The sequence below is a fragment of the Coturnix japonica genome, chromosome 8, assembly GCF_054131305.1.
Source record: "Coturnix japonica strain WE chromosome 8, WE-NBRP24, whole genome shotgun sequence".
NCBI lineage: Eukaryota > Metazoa > Chordata > Aves > Galliformes > Phasianidae > Coturnix > Coturnix japonica.
The window spans coordinates 12,958,542-12,980,704 of record NC_140670.1 but is presented as its reverse complement, the minus strand read 5'-3'; the positions used below and the strand labels follow the sequence as shown (position 1 = coordinate 12,980,704).

At 34.0% G+C, this 22,163-nt stretch overlaps 1 protein-coding gene across 46 annotated transcripts in view; it reads right to left on the bottom strand.

Annotated features, from left to right (window-relative positions):
• The window catches only part of KCNMA1 (potassium calcium-activated channel subfamily M alpha 1), a 409,269-nt gene that overhangs the window by 197,825 nt on the left and 189,281 nt on the right, over nucleotides 1–22,163 (bottom strand). For all 46 annotated transcript variants that reach the window (XM_085554236.1, XM_085554238.1, XM_085554216.1 and 43 more), the window contains one exon: nucleotides 21,085–21,146. Coding sequence is in view for 43 of the 46 variants with exons in the window: in XM_085554216.1 (XP_085410342.1) it covers nucleotides 21,085–21,146 (62 nt within the window). In the remaining 3 variants the exon portion in view is untranslated. The remainder of the gene's footprint in view (nucleotides 1–21,084; nucleotides 21,147–22,163) is intronic.

The window sequence follows — 22,163 nt, the reverse complement described above, 5'->3', positions numbered from 1 at the left end:
CTAAAGCAGGTTCCCTACAGCAGTCTGCGCATGTGAAAGAATCCACTGTGGTCTTGAATATACCCAGAAAGGGAGACACCACAACCTCTCTAAGAAAAGAGAAAGACAGAAAGGCAGAAAGACCAGCCATCCATTTCAGTGTATATTCTAACACACTACATGCTCCAATTTATTATTCTTCAATATATCTTATAGCACAGGTATAGAATTGCTTTATGACAAAAAGGACGTAAGTTCACAATTGATATAATAGTATGCTCAAAGGTAAAAAAATAATAAGGCTTATAAAGTATACTAGGAGATTCATTGTTACTCAAAAAATAATATATCTAATGGTATCATGAACCCCAAAAAACAGCCTATCAACTATACACATCCTACAGTTTAATACTTCCCCTGTTTCTCCAGTCTTCGCCATTCCAAGATGACTTTTTGTACAGATTTTTTCAGAGTCATCTGCAAGCCCTGGAATTTCATCAGGCAATTTAGACTTGGCAAAATAACTTTATCCTTTGCCAAAAGAGGAGGAAGTTCATACAACAATACACCCAGCCATCAAAAATGAATATACAGTGGGAGGGAGAATTCCTTTTTTCTTTCCATCTCTCGGAGTGTTCATTTACATTGTCTTTAGTCAATTAAGCTGAGTTGTTCATTTCAAAAGCTAATGTAGCTTATTTGCTTTAGTAACAAGTAATTCCCTCCAGAAAAAGAAATGAAAAAAAAACCAAAAACAAGTTGTACTTGCATAAGTTATCCATACCGAAAGAAATCGCCACAACACAAAAAATGTGTTATGCTTTTTAATACTTACAGCTGATGCCTCTGCAACATTCAGTCTTTCAATAATTTTTATGTTATACTAGAATTTCATAATACAACATTACTAAATAACATTTTGTCTACTAAATTACCTCTAAAACCTCTACAGCTTGGGAATCATTATCTACATCTCTCCAACACTGCAAAGAGTGTTCTGTGGCATCTTTAACTAGAACTTAAATCTGACTTTCAGCAGGAAAACCTGTGAAAGACAGATGTGTAGAAAACATATCTTCCAGTTCTGAAGTTAAACTGCTACAGCCTCTCTTGGTCCTATGATACTGCATATAAAATTATGTCCACACTCCTAGTTTTGTCAAGTAAACAAAAAATGCACATGGTTGAAGAAAGGGGAAGATGAACATAGCACATGTAGCATAGACCAATAAATATCTCAGTTTTTGAAGCAATGAACATGTTTGAGTCAGACCTTTTTCTCAAATCAGATTTTAAGAATGAGTTCAGAACATTTTTTAATGTTCCCCTTCCTATTCTTTTGTTATGGTAATATTTTATATGAAAATAAATAGCACCAGTGATAACTGGTGCCACCTGGTGCTACGTTACTTTATAGTACTTGCAGCAAATTGTTAAATCAAGGAAGCTTCATATCACTGTGAAATCAGTAAAGAAAACAAACATGGCTATGCACACTGAGTCACCGTGGGGAGTATGAAATACATTACCCTTTGTCCTTTGGGAAGTCCCAGCATTATTAGTGTCTGAGTAATCATAGGACTTTGGCTTCACTTACTCATATCAAGATGAGAAAGTTCCAGAGAACATTTTTGCTTTAATTTTGTTCCCATTTCTAATCTGCACATTAAAGAAACATGAAAATAGAATTATTTCTTTATCATTTAATTTCCTAATTACTGCATACTTTTTTCATTCTGCAACACCAAAATGTAAGAATAAGGAAAATCTTACTGTACTACAAAAACTAGCTCACAGAATTTAGGATTCCTTCACTTCTCAGATCACTCCTCAGAACTGAAGAAAGGATGCACAGTATTTAAATGTCCTGCACTGAAGTCTCTCAGTCTTATTCCTATTTACCTTATTTACTATTTAATTGTATCTAATATGTATCAAAAACAAAAATAAAAAACCCTATCAGAACTCCTCAAATTTAAAATAAACATAAAAACACACAACAGGGCTCCAAGCTTGATTTTTTAGTATAATTTTCCCTTCCCAATAAATTCAGTGGGAACTACTGATATTTAGACCCTTAGGGGAAAAAAGAAGAAAAAAAAAAAAAAAAGAAGAAGAAGAAGAAAAAAAAAGGCTCGAATCCGTTTACATATAGTAATAAACAAAAGCTGTGATATATCTAAAACACAGTCCAGTTCTCTGGATTTTAGATGATTGATTATGAGGCTGGGAACAACAAAACAGGATCAATATAATATCACAATACTACAACATCTCACTAAGTGCAGTCAACCAAGACGTGAAAATAATTTCAGCATAGGTGACTTTAACTTAACGCAGTAAAGGTGGATACAATTTCAATAAAAGGGGTCTAGAAGCAGAAGCTCTCTGAATGTACATCTGTCAGCATTTTAGTTTGGACTCAAACCTTGTTTTTAAGTTAATTGCTAGACCATGCCCACCTACTGAATTTTAGTACCTACTGCACAGTATTGTCAGAGCATACAAGTGAAACCCTTTCAGCAAAAAACCATGTACTGTTGGGAAACAAAGAATGGCCGTCACTTGCTGCAGAATCTTCACTGCCTGAGCCCATCTAGGTAAGGCATGCCCAACCCACTGTCCCTGGGCTGCATGCAGCCCAGCACCACTTGCAGTGCAGCCTCCCCCTGACATCATTCACTGTTGTTAGCTTTTAAATCAAATGTAAAGAGATGTAACCAAAAAAGTGATCATGTCTCTTTACCATAATTTTATAAGCTCTCTTACCAGTGAGAAATATCCCTCCTTCACAGTCATACCTTATTCATGTCATTGGTTTTGTTTTGGTTTTTTTCTTTTTTTCTTTTTTTGTAGAATGTAAATTTTTTAACAAATGCTGTAAAGGATAAGTATAGAGAGTAAAATTTCATAAAAAATCTCTGATTAACACCTTGAGAGCTCACTAGAAATTGCACCCACACCCATCAAACCAGACTGATGCACTGGTTTCACAACAGCAAGGTCACAGATCACATATCCCACCAATTTTACATATCTGTTGTTCTCATTTATTTATTTATTTTGTTTTATAATTAAAAACATTAAAAATTAAAATAAGTTATGTTACTTAGATACATTAATTGTATTACATATTTTATGAGGGCCATACCAAAATTAATGCCTCCTATTTTATTACATTGGCTCACAATGTCAGAGGAGGATGTTGGTGGTATTGCAGTAGAGTCTTTTGTACATCACTGGTGAAAATGCATAGATAATGTCAGTGATTATGTTGGAAAAGAGTGTTTTGTAGCTGAGAACTTGCTCTATTAAATAATGTTATTATGCTCATCGTATCTGTTTTGGTTTCCATAGAAATAATTAAGTAGGCATCACTTTTAAAGCAACCTTCAAAGATGCAGCCCTAGACAATTCCTCTTCACTCATCGTGGCCCAGGAGAGCCAAAAGATTTGACACCCACAAACAAGAGCCAGTCTGAAGGAAACTCCCTTAGGAGGATGCACTTTAGAACCAACTGCTTTAGTCAAAGAACTAATACTGCTTTTGGGCAGCACTATTTGCTAACATAGACACGGTTTTATAGGCAAAGGATTTTCTTATTTGGACAAGTAATGTTTAAAAAAGTTCGGTCATTAGTATTCATTCACTTGCCCTTTATTCCAGATATTCACTCTGTAACTTTTCTGTTTTCAGTAAAGTTGCTCTGAACTTATATAGACACGAGAGAAGAATTAAGCAGTCTTTCTCCTAAATTCCCAGCAACCTCTAAAATCCCACTAATCCCTAGGAAGCTTATCCTCTACCCTTGTTCTCCTTCCTACTGACGAATCTGGTACACATTGCTATCTCTGAAGTGGATGATACAAAGATTCTTTGAAGAAAGGGGATTTGCATTTGATACAGTCCTGGTTTTCCTTATATAGATGACGCTGAATCCAATGACACAGGATGCAGAAGTACAACGACAAGCCAGGAAGAAAAGAACAATATTTAAAATACTTCTGTTAAAAAGCTGGGAAAGTTCATTGCCACATCATTTGAAACTGAAATATCACAATCAGAAAACCAATTTCAGCCCCTATTAATTTTCCAATTATTTCTATACACTAAACAAAAAATAAAGCAGATTTGTGGACTTGCAACATATTAAGGAGGAAAAAACAACAAGAACAACAAAAAAAAACCTAAAAAATTACTAGCAGAAAAACTGCTTTGCAAAGGTATAACCTTTTCTACAACAGCATGACTTTTCATATATGTTCTCACTGAGTTCTCTGTATTTCATATGTATACGTATACATAGGAGAGTAAACTCTGCCTATGTTCATGAAGTATATTCCATCAAAATCTTATTTAGAATTCAGCTGTAAAAGCATTACTGTTAATGATTACTGCAAGGAAGAATCCAGGTTTGATTTGCAAATCTCACTTAACTTCTGGATGGCCAGACAGAGGATCTGTTCTTTCTCTTTGGAACACAATTTTAGGATTGAAGAAAAGCATATAACATCTCATTTTCTGAATAATCATACTTTCTAATATCTTTCAAGAAGTATTTATCCTTTCTGCATTTTATCAGTCTGTTTCAGTGCTAGCATACTTACCTAAAAAAAGACCATTGCATAAAAACCCCTTCAACTTTATTTCAAAATCAGATAATCCCACACATCTTAATAAGGAACAGTGGGTTGACAGAAAACAGAAACAAGCATCCTCCTATCCACTTAAAGAATTTAGTAGTTTAAGTGGAGTATAGACTCATTTCCATTTAAGTCCTGGAAAATATATCCTGTCAGTGTTCACAATCCAGTGGCTGAGCAACAGTACTTGAAAATAAAATAATAATAATAATTTTTAAAAAAAAACAACAACAAATTTTCCAAACAATACTGTTTATATCTACTGGTCTGCATTCCATATTACATGCAGTGACATCTTGTAGGAAACTATATTTATCTTTCTTAGATTCAATAAGAGGATTATTTGTTTTCAGGTTATACAGTCAAACAATACATCCTGAGATTATTGACCATTATGTTACATTCTAAAAACCAAAACAGTATCTGAAAACAACAACCATAATGTTTTCCAGAGTGTGCCCTACTATTCTACATCTTCCTCTCTCACGGATTTTTCTAACCAGTCATAAGTTAATGCTACTACAGAAAAAAGATCTGAAACACCTTTTTAATTCTACTCATTACATTTTTGTACCTTTCTGTTTGTGTTCTGTACATCACAGGAGTGGTGAGACAAACTGGGAGAAGAAAGAGAATATATAAGTATTTGAGGAAAGGTACTGTGCTGATCTGTGCACAGATAATTCATATCAACAAAAGCTCCAAAACCACTTTTTCAGAAATGGGATTTTTTTTTTTTTTTTTTTTTTTTTTTTTTATATACACACACAACCTATTACATAGTGTGTGCTAACATGCACATATATTTCCTGAACAGGAATACAGCTTTCAATGGAGGTTGCTTTTATAGGTGTAAAAAATGTAAATTAATCTTGGATTCAGTTCATCAATTTCTACAACATAAACTACAGGACAAGTAGCCCTTACTGACAGCATTGTTTCTTATTTGACTAAATGGACAGTAGTAACTGCTGAGCATTACATCAACTATGCCTTTCATAATTATTGCCTTTTGTGAATAACCAGAGGAGGAGAAAATAGAAAATGCAAATACTTAAAATTACCAAAATATTAATGCCCACCAGTATACAATTTTTACTGCAAATTATTGAATGTTAGAAATAAAATGAAATTACAGATTAGTTCAGAAAAAAAAGAAAGAAAGAAAAAAAAAAAGGGGGGGGGGGGGGGAGGGGTGGCAAGTGGCGAAGCTGCTTTAATGATTCCAAGTGTAAAAACTTTTACTATTTTGAGAAACATAAAAATGAGTTGAGATTCAGTTAATTAAAGAAAGAAAAAAAGGGGGGTGGGTGGTTGGAGAAGAGATTAAAAAGCAATTTGCACGTGTCAGAGGAATCTATAAAAAATACTGCAGTGGAAAGACTATTTGTGGGGGAAAAAAAAGGAAGCTAACAGGAAGATGAAACTAAATTAATTGAGAGCTAATCCATTTTTCAACAGCAAGGTCTGTTAAACAATATGTGTAGTTTTCTGGATAAATGGAAGGCTCCATGTCGTATCATACCTCTAAAATGAAGTCTGAATCGATTTCTGATCAGAAAATATAATTTTAAAGAATAATACTGCAGGGATTTTTAAGAAAAATGGCAAATAAGTCACAGTAAGCCTTTTACCTTAATTTCCAAAGCCAATGACATTTCAAAAACTTTTTTAGCCTTTACTTCAGCTGACAACAGAAATCTGGTAATGTAAAGTACTTAATATATCCTTTCAAAATATTTTCGCATCCATGTAAGAATAAAATAAAAATGTGAAATATGCCAAAATTATACAATGGATAAGCAGTCAGCAAGAGTAGTCAGGATGATTTTAACTCAGCTTTCCTTTTAATTTATAGAATTTTCAAAATAAATAGGCAATAAAATCTATTTACACTAGCATTTCCTCCAGTTAGAGTTTACCATTCACAAAAATTTTCCTGGTAGCCCTTTGCTAATTAAATTTAATTAAGGCAAGCCAAGATAATATAGAAGTTACTTTAACTTCAATTTTCTACCTTTATCCTGCTCCTGAAACACTTAACTGTAAAACCACAAAATGAAATAATGGCTTTATGCAGTCTGACAGATGCAAAGAATTTTATTTTCATTTTATTTTTAAAATATGATTTATAGTTATTTATTCAACATATTCCTCATCTTAATTTTATGCTGACAATATAACGTTTGTCACTAAATACAAGTATAAATTCTCAAGGAGTTTTTTTTTTTGTTTTTGTTTTTTTTGTTTTTGTTTTTTTAGTATCAGTGTATTTTGGAAAGATAATGTGCAATAAGTAATGTATTTTCTGCAAATAACGGTATCTTAAATGTTAGCTTCAGACTGTCTTCTTTTTTTTTAAAATTTGCTACCCAAAAGACCTTTGCTGAAGTGGACCTTACCCATAGTGATACTTCTGACTAGTAAAGATATAAATGCTCACAGAATCACAGAATTGTAGGAGCTGGAAATTCTGGAGATCATTGAGCTCAACCCCCTGCTAAAGCAGATTCCATACAGTGGGGTTGTAAATGGAAGGTGTTCAGATGAGTCTTCAATATCTCCAGAGAAGGAGATTCCACAACCTCTTTGGACAGCCTGTTCCAGCACTCTATCATTTTGACTGTAAACACGTTCTTCCTGGCATTAGTATGGAACATCCTGTTTTCCATTTTCTGCCTGTTTTCCTTTGTTCTATTGCTGTACACCATGGAAAAGAGTCTGCCCCCATCAACTAGACTCCTAAACTTTAGATATTTATAAACAGTGATGAGATTCCCTCTCAGACTTCTCTAGACTGAAGAGTCCCAGGCCTCCTAGCCTTATGTTTTTCAGTGGCCTAATGTTTTTCAACATTGAGGAAGTATAATTCATACAGATTTAAGCAATTACATGTAAGTAGAAAATTCCCTTACTTTGAGAAAACATTAAATTGAAGAGGTTAATAAAAACAACATATATCACCAGTGAATTATTATTTAGGGCTATTAGCATAAGAGTAAGAAGTTTCTGTTACCAATGAATCTTAAAGACATTATTTTGTCTCTGTTACACTCCAGCAATGTCCTGGATTTTAAGAATTATTTTACAGATGTCAGAAATGGACCAACTTGCATAGCATTCACTCTCTCTTAGTGTTTACCAGAGTATAGATCCTTTCAGACAAAAAGGAGTCTGCAAATCTTCAGAAATTTTGTTGATCCACTTTCATGTACCTTCAAAGTATTCTCTACAAGTGGCTGGCCCTCATTTTTGAGGCGAAAACATTCTTAACACTACCAGGTATATAAATACATCATGAATGAAAAATTTTGCTGAAGAGCTGAATCTGCCTTTCTCTCCCTAATTGCACAAGGTAGTCTTTAAAAGAGCAAGATCTCAAAGCAGCAAATAACCATATTAAATAATCTCTGTCATACTGAGGCTCATATCAGCTATCCCATCACTTGCAACTTATACTGAATACAGCTGATCAATTGATCACTGTTCTCTTACAGCACTCTGGCTGTGCTTATTTTGAATGCTTCACAACTAAAAGGATAACAATATTGTAATGTTCCATTAGTGATTTTCTTCTGTACACACCAATCAGACCTCACAATTTTTATGAAGCTTGTGTTCTGTTAGGTCTCACAGAGCTTAAAAAAGAATGCTGATATTCTTTAAATTGTACCAATTACCGATGAAAGACTTAAATAAATTAAATAAATTCAGGAGAATGGGGAGCGGGAGGGGGTGGTAGAGAAAGAACAAAGCACACAGGAATTCATGTCTGTATACATGGGATTTCCTTTATCTTCTTTCACTGCAGTTGGATATTGGTCTGATATTTACTGAAGAAAGAGCTTTGTTTTCCTTGTTTGCTTTGTTAACATGGCATAGTTGGCCCTGTGACTCCGTCAGAAACAACATATGCGTTAAAAGTGGAATGGGTGTCCTTGCTGCAAGGAATTCTATTTTTAAGCATGAATGACTCATCAACGACTGGGGTGTCCCAAAAGCTACAATTTGTCAAGCTGTCAGGAGAAAAGGGAGGAAAAAAGGAAAAGAGGTCATATCTTTATTTTTATCTACAGCTTGAAAAGCAGGGGATATGACACTGATTGTACGTTCAACTCAACTCTAAAATGCAATCTTCCACACAAGTCATGTTTTGATAGCAGTTATGTAGAAAAATATTTATTTGAAAAAGTTCTCCAATATTTTAAAAACCTTGCCTGAGTTATCTCCCATTTTCTATCAGATTCACAACCTTGTCCAATTATGTTGTTAAAAAAGTGTGCTTAACTAATCTATCCATGGGGAAAGAAAACATGGGATGAAATATTTGCAAATACATTTTCAGATGATAAAACAAACATTAAAAAATTACCAAGTTTAACTTGAAAAGAGGAAAAGTATGTACTAGCAAAAGACTCTAACCTGTACATGAATTAGTTACAAATTTTTCAAGAATTCAAAATATAATTTAAAAATACACTCATATAGAAATACTGGAAACATGCATCAAGCATGTGTCTAAAAACAGAGAAAGTGAAACCAAGAATGCAAAAAATCTGATCCACATAACTACATCCAGTACATAGAAAAAATAAACATGCAACAGACTTCATAAGAACTTGTTCCCAGTGAATCTAAGCTACAGTTAAACACTAGTTTAAACTTACCTTAACTACGTTTCCTACATTACTAATCAGTATAAGAGATGTGAAAAAGAAAGTGGCTCTGGGATCTTGAAATAGCATTTTCCCTGTCCTCATTGACATACCAATTCTTGTAGAGATACGAGTCAAACGTGCTATCACAACTAAAGCAAGATTTATGTAACCAGGCTGGCAGAGGATAAACTAAAGAACTTAAAATATTTTTTTTAAAGAAATATGGCTTTCTAGAGTTGCATGGTTATGTCAGGCTTGGACTTGGGAGTCCCACTGGACAAAAAGCTGAACATGAGCAAGCAGTGTATACTTGCATTCTGGAAGGCCAGCAGCATCCTGGGTTGCATCAGCAGAGGGATGGCCAGCAGGAAAGTGATTGCCCTCCTTTACCCTGCCCTTGTGAGGCCCTATCTAAAGTACTGAGTCCAGACCTGGGGCCCCCAGAATGAGATGGATGCACACAAAGATCATCAAAAGGCTGTAGAACCTCTCTTATAAAGAAAGGTTGAGAGAGTTGGGCTGTTCAGTCTGAAGAAGAGGAAGTTCCAGGGAGACCGCACTGCAGCCTTGTAGCACCTGAAGCTAGCTTATAAACAGAAGGCGGGGGGGAACAACTTTTTACACAGATTGATAATGGCAGAATAATGGAATACAGCTTTAAACTAAAAGATATTTTACTCAGAGGATAGTGAGGTACTGGAACAGGTTGCCCAGATAGGTTGAGGGTGCACTATCTCTGGAGGAATTAAAAGCCAGGTTGGATGGTGCAGCTGGATCTAGAGGTTGGCAACCCTGCACATGACAAAGCAGTTGGAACTAGATGATATTTAAGGTCCCTTCCAATGAAAGCCATTCTAGGATTCTGCTACACATTCTTTGGCAAGAGATCATCTTTTTCCTTTTCCTTCTTAGCTATGGAGCTCAGGTATCCTACAAGAAGCATGACAGCAATCAAATTAAATAAATACATGTGGTAGAATCTTAAGGAAAAATAATTTGCTCCTCCAAAGCAGATTTGTACTTTGTAGTGGAAATTGATGAGGAAATGAGGCTGGATTGCCAGTTTCTCAGTTTTCATCGCTATAATTTCTATTATTTCAGTATATATATGTCATCAAAAATATTCCCACGCAGATTTGCAAAAAGGGAAAGTATAGCAGCCAGTAAAAACACTGAGGAGGGGGGCAATATCTATTTTCATGACTTTAAGTTCTACTTCTCAAGAACAGATCTAAAATCACCAATGTGAACTTTCTTGCCATGAATGTCATTTGCTGTAGAGATCACATAACTGATCTGCAACACAGCAAGTGAAAGATTTTTCTACTTTCTATGTACTGAAACTAAATACTTGTTGGATCCATTATTCCTTTCCCAATAAGATCTGAAATGCTAACATTTCTCTGCACACTGTCAAAAGCATTCCTGTGCACCCACACAGTCTCTGAATTTAAAAATAAAAAGAAATAAGAACCTATTCCTCACTGATCAGCTACGCTAAAACACCAAACTCTAGTCTGAGTTACCTTGAACTGCAGTGATAAGTTATGAAATGAGTCTGCCCTTGGCCAGAAAGCATCACATTTCTTCCTCATGCCTGAATCCATTTCAGAATCTTTTCAGTCCCTCTGAGTTTATCATCAAAAATGAGAAAAATTGTTACAAAGGGTGAGTGTGTTAAAAGTCAACTTTTTACCCAGGGTATTCTCTATGCAAAGAAAAGAAAGGGAAAGGGAGAGGAAAAAGAAAGAAAAGAAAAAGAAAGAAGAAAAAAACCTGAAGATTCAAATCCTACTGGTACCCTTGCTGTGCTACAAGCTTACATCCTTAGAGAAAAAACACAGTCTTCAGTAATTCAGTCTTTCAGTATTTCAGGCCCCCAGAAGTCACCTTTTCATTATGTTATTTTTCACAGGGGAAAAGAAAAAAAAGAAAGAAAGAAAGAAAGGAAAAAAGGAAAAAAAAAAAAAGAATGAGACAAGCTCAATAGCTTTTTCTTCACTTTCAACTGAAAAAGTTGGAAAAATTGCAGAAAAATCACTTGAATCCCCATTAGTGCTTTGTCACAAAGCTAAGCACAAGTCTGCTGTGATTCAAAAATTCATACATTAATTAGGACTGTGCAAAAAAGTCTGATATGCCATGAACAGTACCTCCATATCAGAGCCAACGAATGAGTTGTAACTACAGAACTGGAGAATGTTCTATGAAATCCAATGGAAGATGGAACTTTATCTCATTCATTGTACAAGATACAATAACACGTATATTGGCAACAGTCTCTGCCTATAAAAACTTGCTGTTGGCATCATCCTGGACATTCTTTGTGACCCAAAAGCACAGAGTTAGAAATAATTGAAGCTAGAAGGAGAAAAAAAGATGACTTGAAAAAAATCTTAAAATGTTATAGGAAGTCTTCAGAAGTTTTAGCACTCAGAAATAATAGTACAACCTAGATTCTTCATAATAGCATATTTTTTTTCAAAGGAAAGATGTATGGCAAAATTATTACAGTTCATGTTTGCACCAATCGCGACGTTATTAGTTTCAAGATAAAAAAGATGCTATCTTATACAGCTTTACAGCTAGTGTTCATAATCAAGGTATTCCAAACTAGAACCGAAAGGATTACACTGCATACATGCATGCATACTGTAAAACCAACCAAAAAATCAGTGTCTAAAGTTCTTCATACAACATGTACTTGAAATCTACTGTCCTTTAGTTCCTTTTCATTCACCTAGCTAATAGTTTATTCATACAGTACCAAACTTCACTGTATTAGCTGAATTCCACCACTAGAAAACAGACTTGATTTGAAATTCTGCCAATAGGATTGAATTGCAAAATCTGAGCCAGTTAAACTCAAAAAGATGGTCTGCATCTCTCATGAAACAGACAAGAAGTGGCCAGAATCAAGCCCAATTTTATTTTGAAAGAAATTAAGAAGTGCAATTAGGCAAACAGCATGAATTAAAACATTTGCAGGCCCACTATGATAACTGAATTCGGAATGCTGAAGGCTCCTGTCTAGCACAGTGAAATAGAAGATTTGGCTACTATAAATAAGTCTTCATTTCTCAAAGTACTCATTACTGGATACCTGCATCACATAAGAAAAATGCATGAATAAAATTGATGAATTTGTGACAATATTCAAATTTTGTTTAAGGGAAGAAATATGATAAGGAAGGCAAAGTGCAAATACCTATTAATATGGGACAAACTGCAGGAGTTAAGAACATCTCATGCCAATGACATTGCAAGGGCAGGATATAAATAAATGAAAATATTCAAATAAACAAGATAACACATCGTCCTTAGGACAATACCTGGTGACTACAAAATGGATGGTTTAACAACAGACACAGAGGAATTTTAAAACTATGGATTTTTTGAAAGCATACAAAATTCAAATTAAGATCAAGTGATAGCAAGTAGAAAGTGCTGTAGAAGTTGGACTCAGATCTAAAGAACCTGAAAAGGATTCAAAAAAAGTTCCAAAAAGTCCAAATTTGTACTGTTGTAAAAGAGTGAAGCTTGCAATGCATAAGAGAAACGTGCTGCTGACGCTGAATTAGAAACTGAGTAATAGAACGTGATATATCTTCCTTCCTTTTTTGGTGAAAGAAAAAAGTTACCAGAAAGAAAATCATATGCTAGCCCCAGGAAATACAGTATACACTCTGAACAAAAACAACACCACAGTAAAGGGTATTAATTTTCAAAGTACTTTAAGGAACACATTCCATTTAAATCTCATCCAAACTACATAACTTAGTTATCATAATAAGTGCAGAGCTGTCGGAATAGCAATCCATCAAATATACAAAGAACCTCCAAAAAAGTAAAGTAAAATAAGAAATTCCATATTATTCAGTTTTTAGAAGTGAAACTAATTCAATCTCTCAATTATCCTTTGCATAGACAATTTTTTGTTAGAAAAAGTACATTATATTAAAATAGTCAAAGCTTAAATATGTTTAACAACTCACTAAACATAGCACTAGTATAACTGTTGTAACCAATGAATAGAAATTTCTACAATTCATCATTTCTAAAAACAAAACACTAGACAAAAAACAGCAAAGATCTAGATCTGTCTACACATTTGATAACACAAGAGAGATATTCTCTGTTGGCATTATCCTGTTGTTACACATTAAAGCATCTGTGGTATCGCCAAGGAATTTCTAGATACACTTACCTTGCTTTATTTTTCCATATTAGGAGAAGGAATTTTATAGGTAAGGTAAATTTCAGCCCAGCTCTGCTGGGAATAAAGAGCATAAAATACAACCTAACTTTCTTTGTAAATTTTTTCTGTATTTTCTCCTTTTTCCTTAAACAGGAAGCCTATCACATCATACTCAAAAGATCTGAAAGCAATAAAAATGAAGAACTGATGCAAGAGAGATAAAGAACCAGACAAAACATTTGGATGTCTCATTACTGAAATTTAGAAAGATTAAAGAGAAGAAGAAACAGAAATCTGAAAAGATTCAGGAGAGAAAAATACAGGAAAAACAAACAAGACCAGCAAAATGTCTTAGACTGTCAGCAGACCTCTGAGGTACATTAGAAAATAAGTTTTTATAACATCTTCATGAGGATAATTAATCCCGTACAAATCCTACAAGAACCACTCCCTGTTCTTTTCACTTATCCATCACAAGAAGTTTTCTGAACTTTCCATGATCATTTTCCTCATCTCTCTTTATTTTTTTTCTGCATATTTTTCTGATACAATGGTGTAGGGAGAAGGGTGGGGGGGGGAAGCATGCATGCTGTCTGTGAGGGCTCATCAATGATACAGATACTACAAATACTCTACAATATTTGTCTAGAAATTACACTGCTGTTAATCTTTTCAATCCCTCCCCCACAAAACATAGGAAACAAGATTTTAGTGTAAAATCCTGCTCCCTTGGAGCAGTCTTATTATGTAAATATAGCTGACAGGCTATTTAAAAGAGACAACACTTAATTTAGAGCTGAATTTCCACTGTCTGTCCTTGAGAAAGACAAACAACGGCATGTCACGTCCTCCTACTGATGTGCCAATGATAGATTTTAGCCCATATCAAAAATACATTCAGGCTTTTCAATATAAATTGAGTAATGTACAACTAATGGTAAAGTTCTTTTTTTAAAAAAAATGCAATTTCCAGAAAAACTGATCTGATTCTTGAAATATTATGCTCTTATTCATTCAGATAACATTCAAAGATAATTCAAAGTATATTTTAAAGTGCATTGGCTTAGGAAAAACAAGAGCCTAGCTTCTTGAAGTTCAAACTCTTTAGCTCGCTATTTTAATTGTAAACAATATTAATTCAAGTAACAAATTAATAAACAAGTCTATCTGGCAAGATTTTCATACAAACAAATTCACTAAATATCACCACATGTATAAGCTTTTGTTATTTAAAATTACTGGCATATATTTGGAAGAACAAAATGACATGAACTTCAGTGATTCCTTGGTGTGTATCTGTCTACAGATGTAAAGCAACTCTGCAGAAAAGGATCTTGAGATCCCAGTAGAGAAGATCAACATGAGTCAGCAGTGTGCTCTACTGTTAATGGCCAACAGCATCCTGGGCTACATTAGAGAATGTATCTCCAGCATATTGAGGGACATGGTCTTTCCTGTTGCTAAGTATTGATAAGGCCATACCTGGAGGTCTGGATCTGTCTACCAAACAGGAGAGACAGACAAACTGAAGAGAAAGCAGTAATGGGCCACAAAACTATTAAAGGACTATAATATCTATCATATAAGGAGAGCCTAGGAATACTGGAACTGTTTAGTTTGTAGATGAGAAGACTCAGCTGGATTTTATCAATGTGTATAAATAACTGATGGAATCTCCTTCATAAGCACAGCTGAAATTAGCTGTGTCTGCCCTTACCTATTACCAAAAATCTTACTCAGTGCTCTAAGTACGTTGTGTCTTTTCAAATGATAGATTCTGTTATTTGCGAGGGATCAGCAATAGGAAGAGCTGATGTTACATTTTTGTTGTAATGGTAAAGACTACATTATTTCAAAGTAGATGATCCAAGAGAGATTCATTTACACACCTAATCTAGCTTTTACATTCTAAATTAAGTTTGACTATTGATTAGTTGATAATACTAAAACTGCATGAGCTGTGTTCAAGAATTAACCTCCTTTAATTTTCCACTGTTTTGTTGTTGTTGTTACTGTTGCAGAAAGGTGGGGAAAACAAATACACCTAGATATACCTTAGCATTAAACAAAATATATCATATCTCAAAGTAACTGTCAGAAGTTGCTGTAGTATTAACAAAAATAGGATGAACAAAAATCAAAATTGTAAATGAGATTGGCTGCAGGATACTACAGGGGATTTGAATGATCTGTATGAAACTGCATTATTTCTAAAAAATTCTCATTACGGAGAGAATAATACTGTTTTCATCTATTTGTCAAGATAAAGACCACTGAAATTACAGCAATTTGAACAATGGTAAATACCATCTAAAAACATTTCCTTGAACTAGATACCAGAATTCAATTCATGCATGATGGGGGGTGGGGGGGGGGGAAGCCACTCTGTATCCTGAAGCTTCTAATAAAATCTATTAGAATATTTTGTGAAATTAAATAAAGAAATAAATTTCCAACGCTTGAACTTACTGTGGAACCTGCTTTTCTGAGCATATTTGACATGTTAATTATTACAAATCAGGCCATTGGGATTCAATGGAATTTCAAATATATCAACTATATAAATTACAGTAGAAATTTTAATTGCATTTTCACCAAGGATCATAAAACTAAGCAAGATATCAAAAAGTTCTGCTGATTACTCAAGATGATGTGGAAAAGCTGAATGGCTTTTAATGAAAATGCGAGATTGACAATTTTTATTTTTTTTTTTTTGTGGCATTTTTACAGGTTTACCATCTATTTAGTTAAAGTCCATACCTAAAGCATATTTGTAAGAGGGGTAATACTGTCTAAAATAATATATAAATCTTCCTGAGCAGTAAGCAAACGTATCTGCACATTTAAATACATAATCCTCATCAGGATTGCCATATTTCTGTAGAATATTTTTCTGCGCTAAATTAGAAGACTTTCACAAGAGAAAATGGCAACAGTAGCAAGGAAAGCAAAGCTAAACATCGGTACAAAATCACAATTTATCCTCAAACATTTCTATAGATAATCTAAATTAATAAGGACTTGAAATAAAATGGCATATAGACAAAGATATCATTCTGCTAGTAAAACAAGTCAAGAAAATGTAGTTGTTTTGCTAATGCCACTTTTCTCTATGCAGCCACTCAGCAAATTCCTCAGACAACTCAATTTCCAACTCAATCTTCCAAATCTTTTTCTATGTAAAAACCCATAATGAATCCCCAAAAACAAGAAGTCTGACTTCCCATTTTGCATCTTTTTTGTAAGACATTTCTAACATAGCATCTCTGTTAGCTTGGTTTCTATCTACTACTGTTACTAAGTAGGTGACAAAGACTTGCTTCACTCTGAATAATAAAAACAAGCCAAAAAATCAACTGCAAAATATCAAAAGAGACACTGAAAATAAATAAAGGAATAAATTATTTCTAAAACTCTTAGAACAGAACACAACAGTGCAAATAATGTGTCACTGAGAGAGCATTTTTAGACAGCCAAATATTTATGTGGATATATTTTATGTATAAATAACAAAAACCATACCAAAGAATGGATAATGATATTCCAAGCGGAATGTTAGCAGTTAAGTAGAAGACATAACAAAGTAGCTTTAATTTACTTATTTATTTTTTAATATTTTACAATTAAAGATTGAACTTCACGTTGTGACTCCTTATCAAAAAACACTGACTCAATAAACCATATCTTAAAAAAGGGCTCTAAACATATGTAATCTGATCAAGTAAAACTGTTTTAAATCACATTCTCTTCAATGTTTAATTTATCATTAATACAATTCCAAATGTATCAAGCACACTTTCACAAAGCAGAGGATGATCAGCATCAAGCAAACTTGAATTTGTGGTGCCTAAAATTATGCATTATCCTTTCAGTCACAAAACTGATGAATGGAGTTTGATGATCACGTGGATATCTATAATAATTTTTTTTAATTAATTTGGAAAATTTTAAGGAAAGCCTAGAATAGACGCATTTTCCTTATGGTATACACAATACAAAGGGCACCAGATCTACAGAAATGGGAATTTACAGAATCAGTACTGATAAAGAATAAGTACTTCCTCTCAGATATACCATGAAAAGTAGAATGTTAAAAAGTAGAATTGTCTAAGTTTTTTATTATTTTCCATTTAGAAAAACATAAATCTGTTCAATTAAGAAAGCAGCAGTTGAGAACTAGCTTGTGATCTTATATGCTTGTGTGAATATTTGTGTAAATCTCCCCATTCACAATGCCACTGTTATTTTTAGATGCAGCTGTTTTACATTCATTGCCAGATGGTACTTTTACATACAATTCTAATCAAGTATAGTATGTGGCACAGTACTGGAAAAAAGGTTAGCTGTTCAGCAACTATGCTGATGCCTTTGACATTATGAACACCAAAAAAAGCCTAAACTGAAAAATGCAGGTGAGCGGAACATACACAGTAAGTAGTGAGACATATTTTCACCTCATCACTGATCGGCTCTATCACTTTTATATGGATGCTGAATGTTAAGGGAAAGAAATCCAGTAAATGATGTAGACTTCAAGAGACAGTGCAGTAATTAGAAAGCAAGAAAGGAAAAGTATTATATTTCTGCACCTGAAAGAAACAGCTCATATCTATGGACGTGAACTGCATTGTATTTCATCCCAGAAGAGAAATCAAAAATAGAAAAAAGAATATTCACTTCTTAATCAGTTTCATGCTACTGAAATTGCAAGAGAAAACAAAGAGTTCCAGGTTAAGAGTTTAGTGGAAAATTAAGGTCTTTGCTAGTACTGCTACTGACCATGCCCAAAGATGATTACAGCAAACAAATTTTATTTTCCACTCTATTCAAGTCACTGGTGCAGCATGAAATTCAGATGTCAGAATAACAAAAGAAAAGAGGCATTTCACCTTCACTGTTGGTGTCAATAAAACTCAGAGGAGTAATTCCAAATGCATGTGTTAAATTACCTTTTAAACACAGAAAAATAAGCAGAACTGTACACAGGAAAGAAGAAAGTTGTGGAAATTACTTATAGAAATGTGTGGAAAATGAAGTATTTGCAGACAACATGATTTCTGTTGTGCTGCAGCATAGCCAGCAGACTAGAGAACCAACTGAAGACTGTCAGTTTTACTTTTAAAACTGAAGGATGGTTCCATTGTTTTCTTACCTTGAAGAACTAAATGATAAACAATTTTAAAGGAAACATAAATTGGAACCATTATTAGCACAAATTATGCTATCATGTCCAAAAGTAAATCACTTTTTAAATCAAAAATCTTCTGAATAAGTGCTATGATTTTCTTTTTTTTTTAACATCTTTTATTGAAAGCAAAAACAGAAGACAGACATAAAAATAAAATGTCAATGCTTTGGTTTTTATTCCCAAATTAAAATAATTAGGTGAGTAATATTTATAGAATCTCTGCAGCAATTTTTTCATGTTTAACTGCTATTGCTAGTACTGAAAAATACCTTTGTCCAAGGAAACAGTATTTTATGAATGAAATGCTACAAATAAAGGAAGGAAGGAGGATTTTTGTTAGTACTAAGTGATGCATTTCCTATCAGGAAGTGACAAGATTTAATTGCGAGGGATGCCAGGATAGTAATTTCTCTTCTAAATGATTTTCCATTTTTAAAGACTGAAATATTCCATTAGTTACTAGCATGGAAAAAATGTTCTATACAAATCTTGTGGTACTAGGGGACAATGATTCAAGTCAGTGGTATGCAGGAAATAAAGGCATGGAGTTACACTCCTCTCAGCTGTAATGAAATTTGTTTTGTCTGTAGTTACCTTCCCTGTGCCATTACTTAGTCGAGGAAACAATAGGTAACATATGCAGGATTGGCCTTACTAAATTCCCCAGTATCTTTCACAAGAACTAATCATGACCAGTCTTTGACAGAAACCCAGTGGAGACTCCACTCTTTCCTCTTCCCTCACCATCCAAGCAAATAGTATGAGCTGTTCCCATCTTTCTTGATGCCATTTATTGTATGTACCAAGTCATGTTGGATTTCTTCAAGGACACAGCTGTCCATTGTGTCGAGAAAACTAGTGGCACATTAGGAAGCATAAACCTCTGTCATTTTATTCTGGACAAATGCTCACACTACTATTCTTCAGCTTTGTATGGAAGACTTGATTTTTATCACTCTATGTGTGAGATCTAATGATGGCTAAGTGTCCACAGCACAGGCTGAACACAACAGCTATAGAATGAATTGTCAAGAGGAATCATACAATCATATGTCACTGTTCACTGCACACACTGGATCATGTACAGGCTAAGACATATTCTCCACTTTCTCAGTTATTTTATAAAGGGGATTGCAAGTCTTCCTCACTTCTTACCTTCATCATTTCAAACATGACAAGATCCTAAAAGGAATTACTCTTACTAATGATACACTTAGGAATCTAAAATTACCTGTTCTGTTTGACAGTTTTGACATGGATACATAGGGCACCCTGAACTTTTTGCACTGTGTTTTACAAACATCTTCAGAAAAGCATACATGCTTCAGTGTTGACATATCCTCCTACTAAGGAGAAAGAAGTAAGAAAGTAGTATTGTCCATACTTCAAGGAATCTCAAAAAACCACTTGGATTTTTCCACAGGTCAGTTCTTCTCCACAAACAAAACAAAACAAAAACAAGCAAACAAAAAATCCCACACCTCTAACTACCTTGTGTAATGTTTGGTTTACCTACATTACAAAGGTATGCCATAAGTGTTGCAGAAAAAATAAGCCTAAATGTAGTTTTAAAAAGTTCAAGAGCTTTGAAATGCTGTTTAGTCTTCAGAATATCAACCTCGCAAAACCGTAAATTCAAAATAGTAATATTTTGTTAAATCTCAGGTTTCTTCTGTGTTGGACTACTGTTCTGTCTATTCCACTAGTACCAGCATCAAGCTTGGTCTAAAAATGAGGGTGGAGTATGAATGGGACCAAAGGAAGGATATTCCCAGCTACATGTCAAAACATCTCCTTTAAGATCAGGATGAAACTTCTTATTGCCTGGCTAAAACCACAACATGGTAACACGGTATGATAATGTTGGTGTGTGACCACATAATTTAAAACATATTCAGATGCTTTGCAGATTTTTACTCTTCATCTTATCTAACCCTCTAAATCCAGGAGGTGAAAATCTGAAAGCAAGAAAGAATGCTCATGCTTCATTCAGAAGCTTTTTAATGTTCAATTCAGAAGCATTTCTGTCAGTGTCCTGATGTTTGTTTGTTTTTTCCTGTTGTGACATAGTTTTATGTTTATTCTATGTTTATTATTGTAGTCTTGAACTTGAAAGATTCTTCATATGCTCAATGAACATAAAAATATAATTTTGCAACAGTGTGTGCTATCTCAACACACAGAAACACAGGTTTTCTGCCAATACTTTCTATGAATCCAATGTGAATATGTTCAGTCTAGTTTATATAAGATCTTTTTCCCATCCTTGAGTTTTTTGGTAGACCATGCAGTATTATAGAGTTCTTCACACTCAGGCAATGAGACCAAGCTCAGAGTTGAAGTAGATGAATGGAGCAATTTAAAGACGAGAAATTGCTGTAAGAAAGGAGGAAATAAAAATGTACAAGAATACTCACTTTGATGAATCTATGAAGTATATTACAAGAGCACCAATACTAAGAGCGAAGACTAAGACAACCTACAAAAGAAAAGAGCAATTATTAAGAGTGTTAGAATGAAACATTTATCCTTCTACACTCCAACATACACACAAAATAAAAAGAAAATAAATAATAAAATAACACTATTTGTATTTCAACTGTCATTTTCTTTATGAAAACTAATACTACTTGAATTTCAAAAAGGATATATTATCACAGAATACTTTACTTTCTTGCATTGACCAGTAGCCACAAACAAGTTGAAGCTGCAATCCAGTATGAAAATAGGTGCTAGATCCTAACTCCTACTGATGTAGATTCTCTAATTTCAAATAGCCCCCTGCTTTAAATTTGTTGTGTTTTTTTTTTATTACTTTTTTATTTTTTTTTAAACAAATGATTTTGTTAGGTATGGTATCCGATCCTCATTAACAACGTGGAAATTGCTTTTCTGGCTAATACAGCAAAAACTGGATTAATCCCATCTCCATCTGTCTCTAACTTTGTTTTCTCCAAACACAAAGCCAATACAATTACCTAGTCTACTGGCTCCCCAAAATTCTCCAGTAGCATGGAACATTTGCTTTCACATCCTCACTGAATTAGGACAGAATAACTGAAATGTATGCATCCTAATTTTGGCTAGAAGTATCATGAAGTACACAAAGTTTGTGAATCCAATGTAATTTAGATGTCTGATATCATAAATCTGGTTTTATGTCTCCTGAACAATGACATCCCCAGGATAATTTGGAACCTGAAAACATGGATACAATTAAGCAATTTTTATGTGCTATACCATGATTCTCCTCGAAGAAATAAGAAAAGATCTGTGTCTGTGCTCAAAGGATTAGAAACAGATGGAAAATTATGTCTCCTGAAACTTTTATCTGATTTTCAATTCTACAGAATCAAAACAAAATGTCCTTTAGTCTTCTGGCAGCTCCAAGTAGCTACTTAAAAGTAACATCCTTTAAAATAAACCTAGAGAATAGATAGCTCAGGACTGGATAGTCCAAGGTACTAGTAAGTGGACATGCAGCTCCTCACAATCT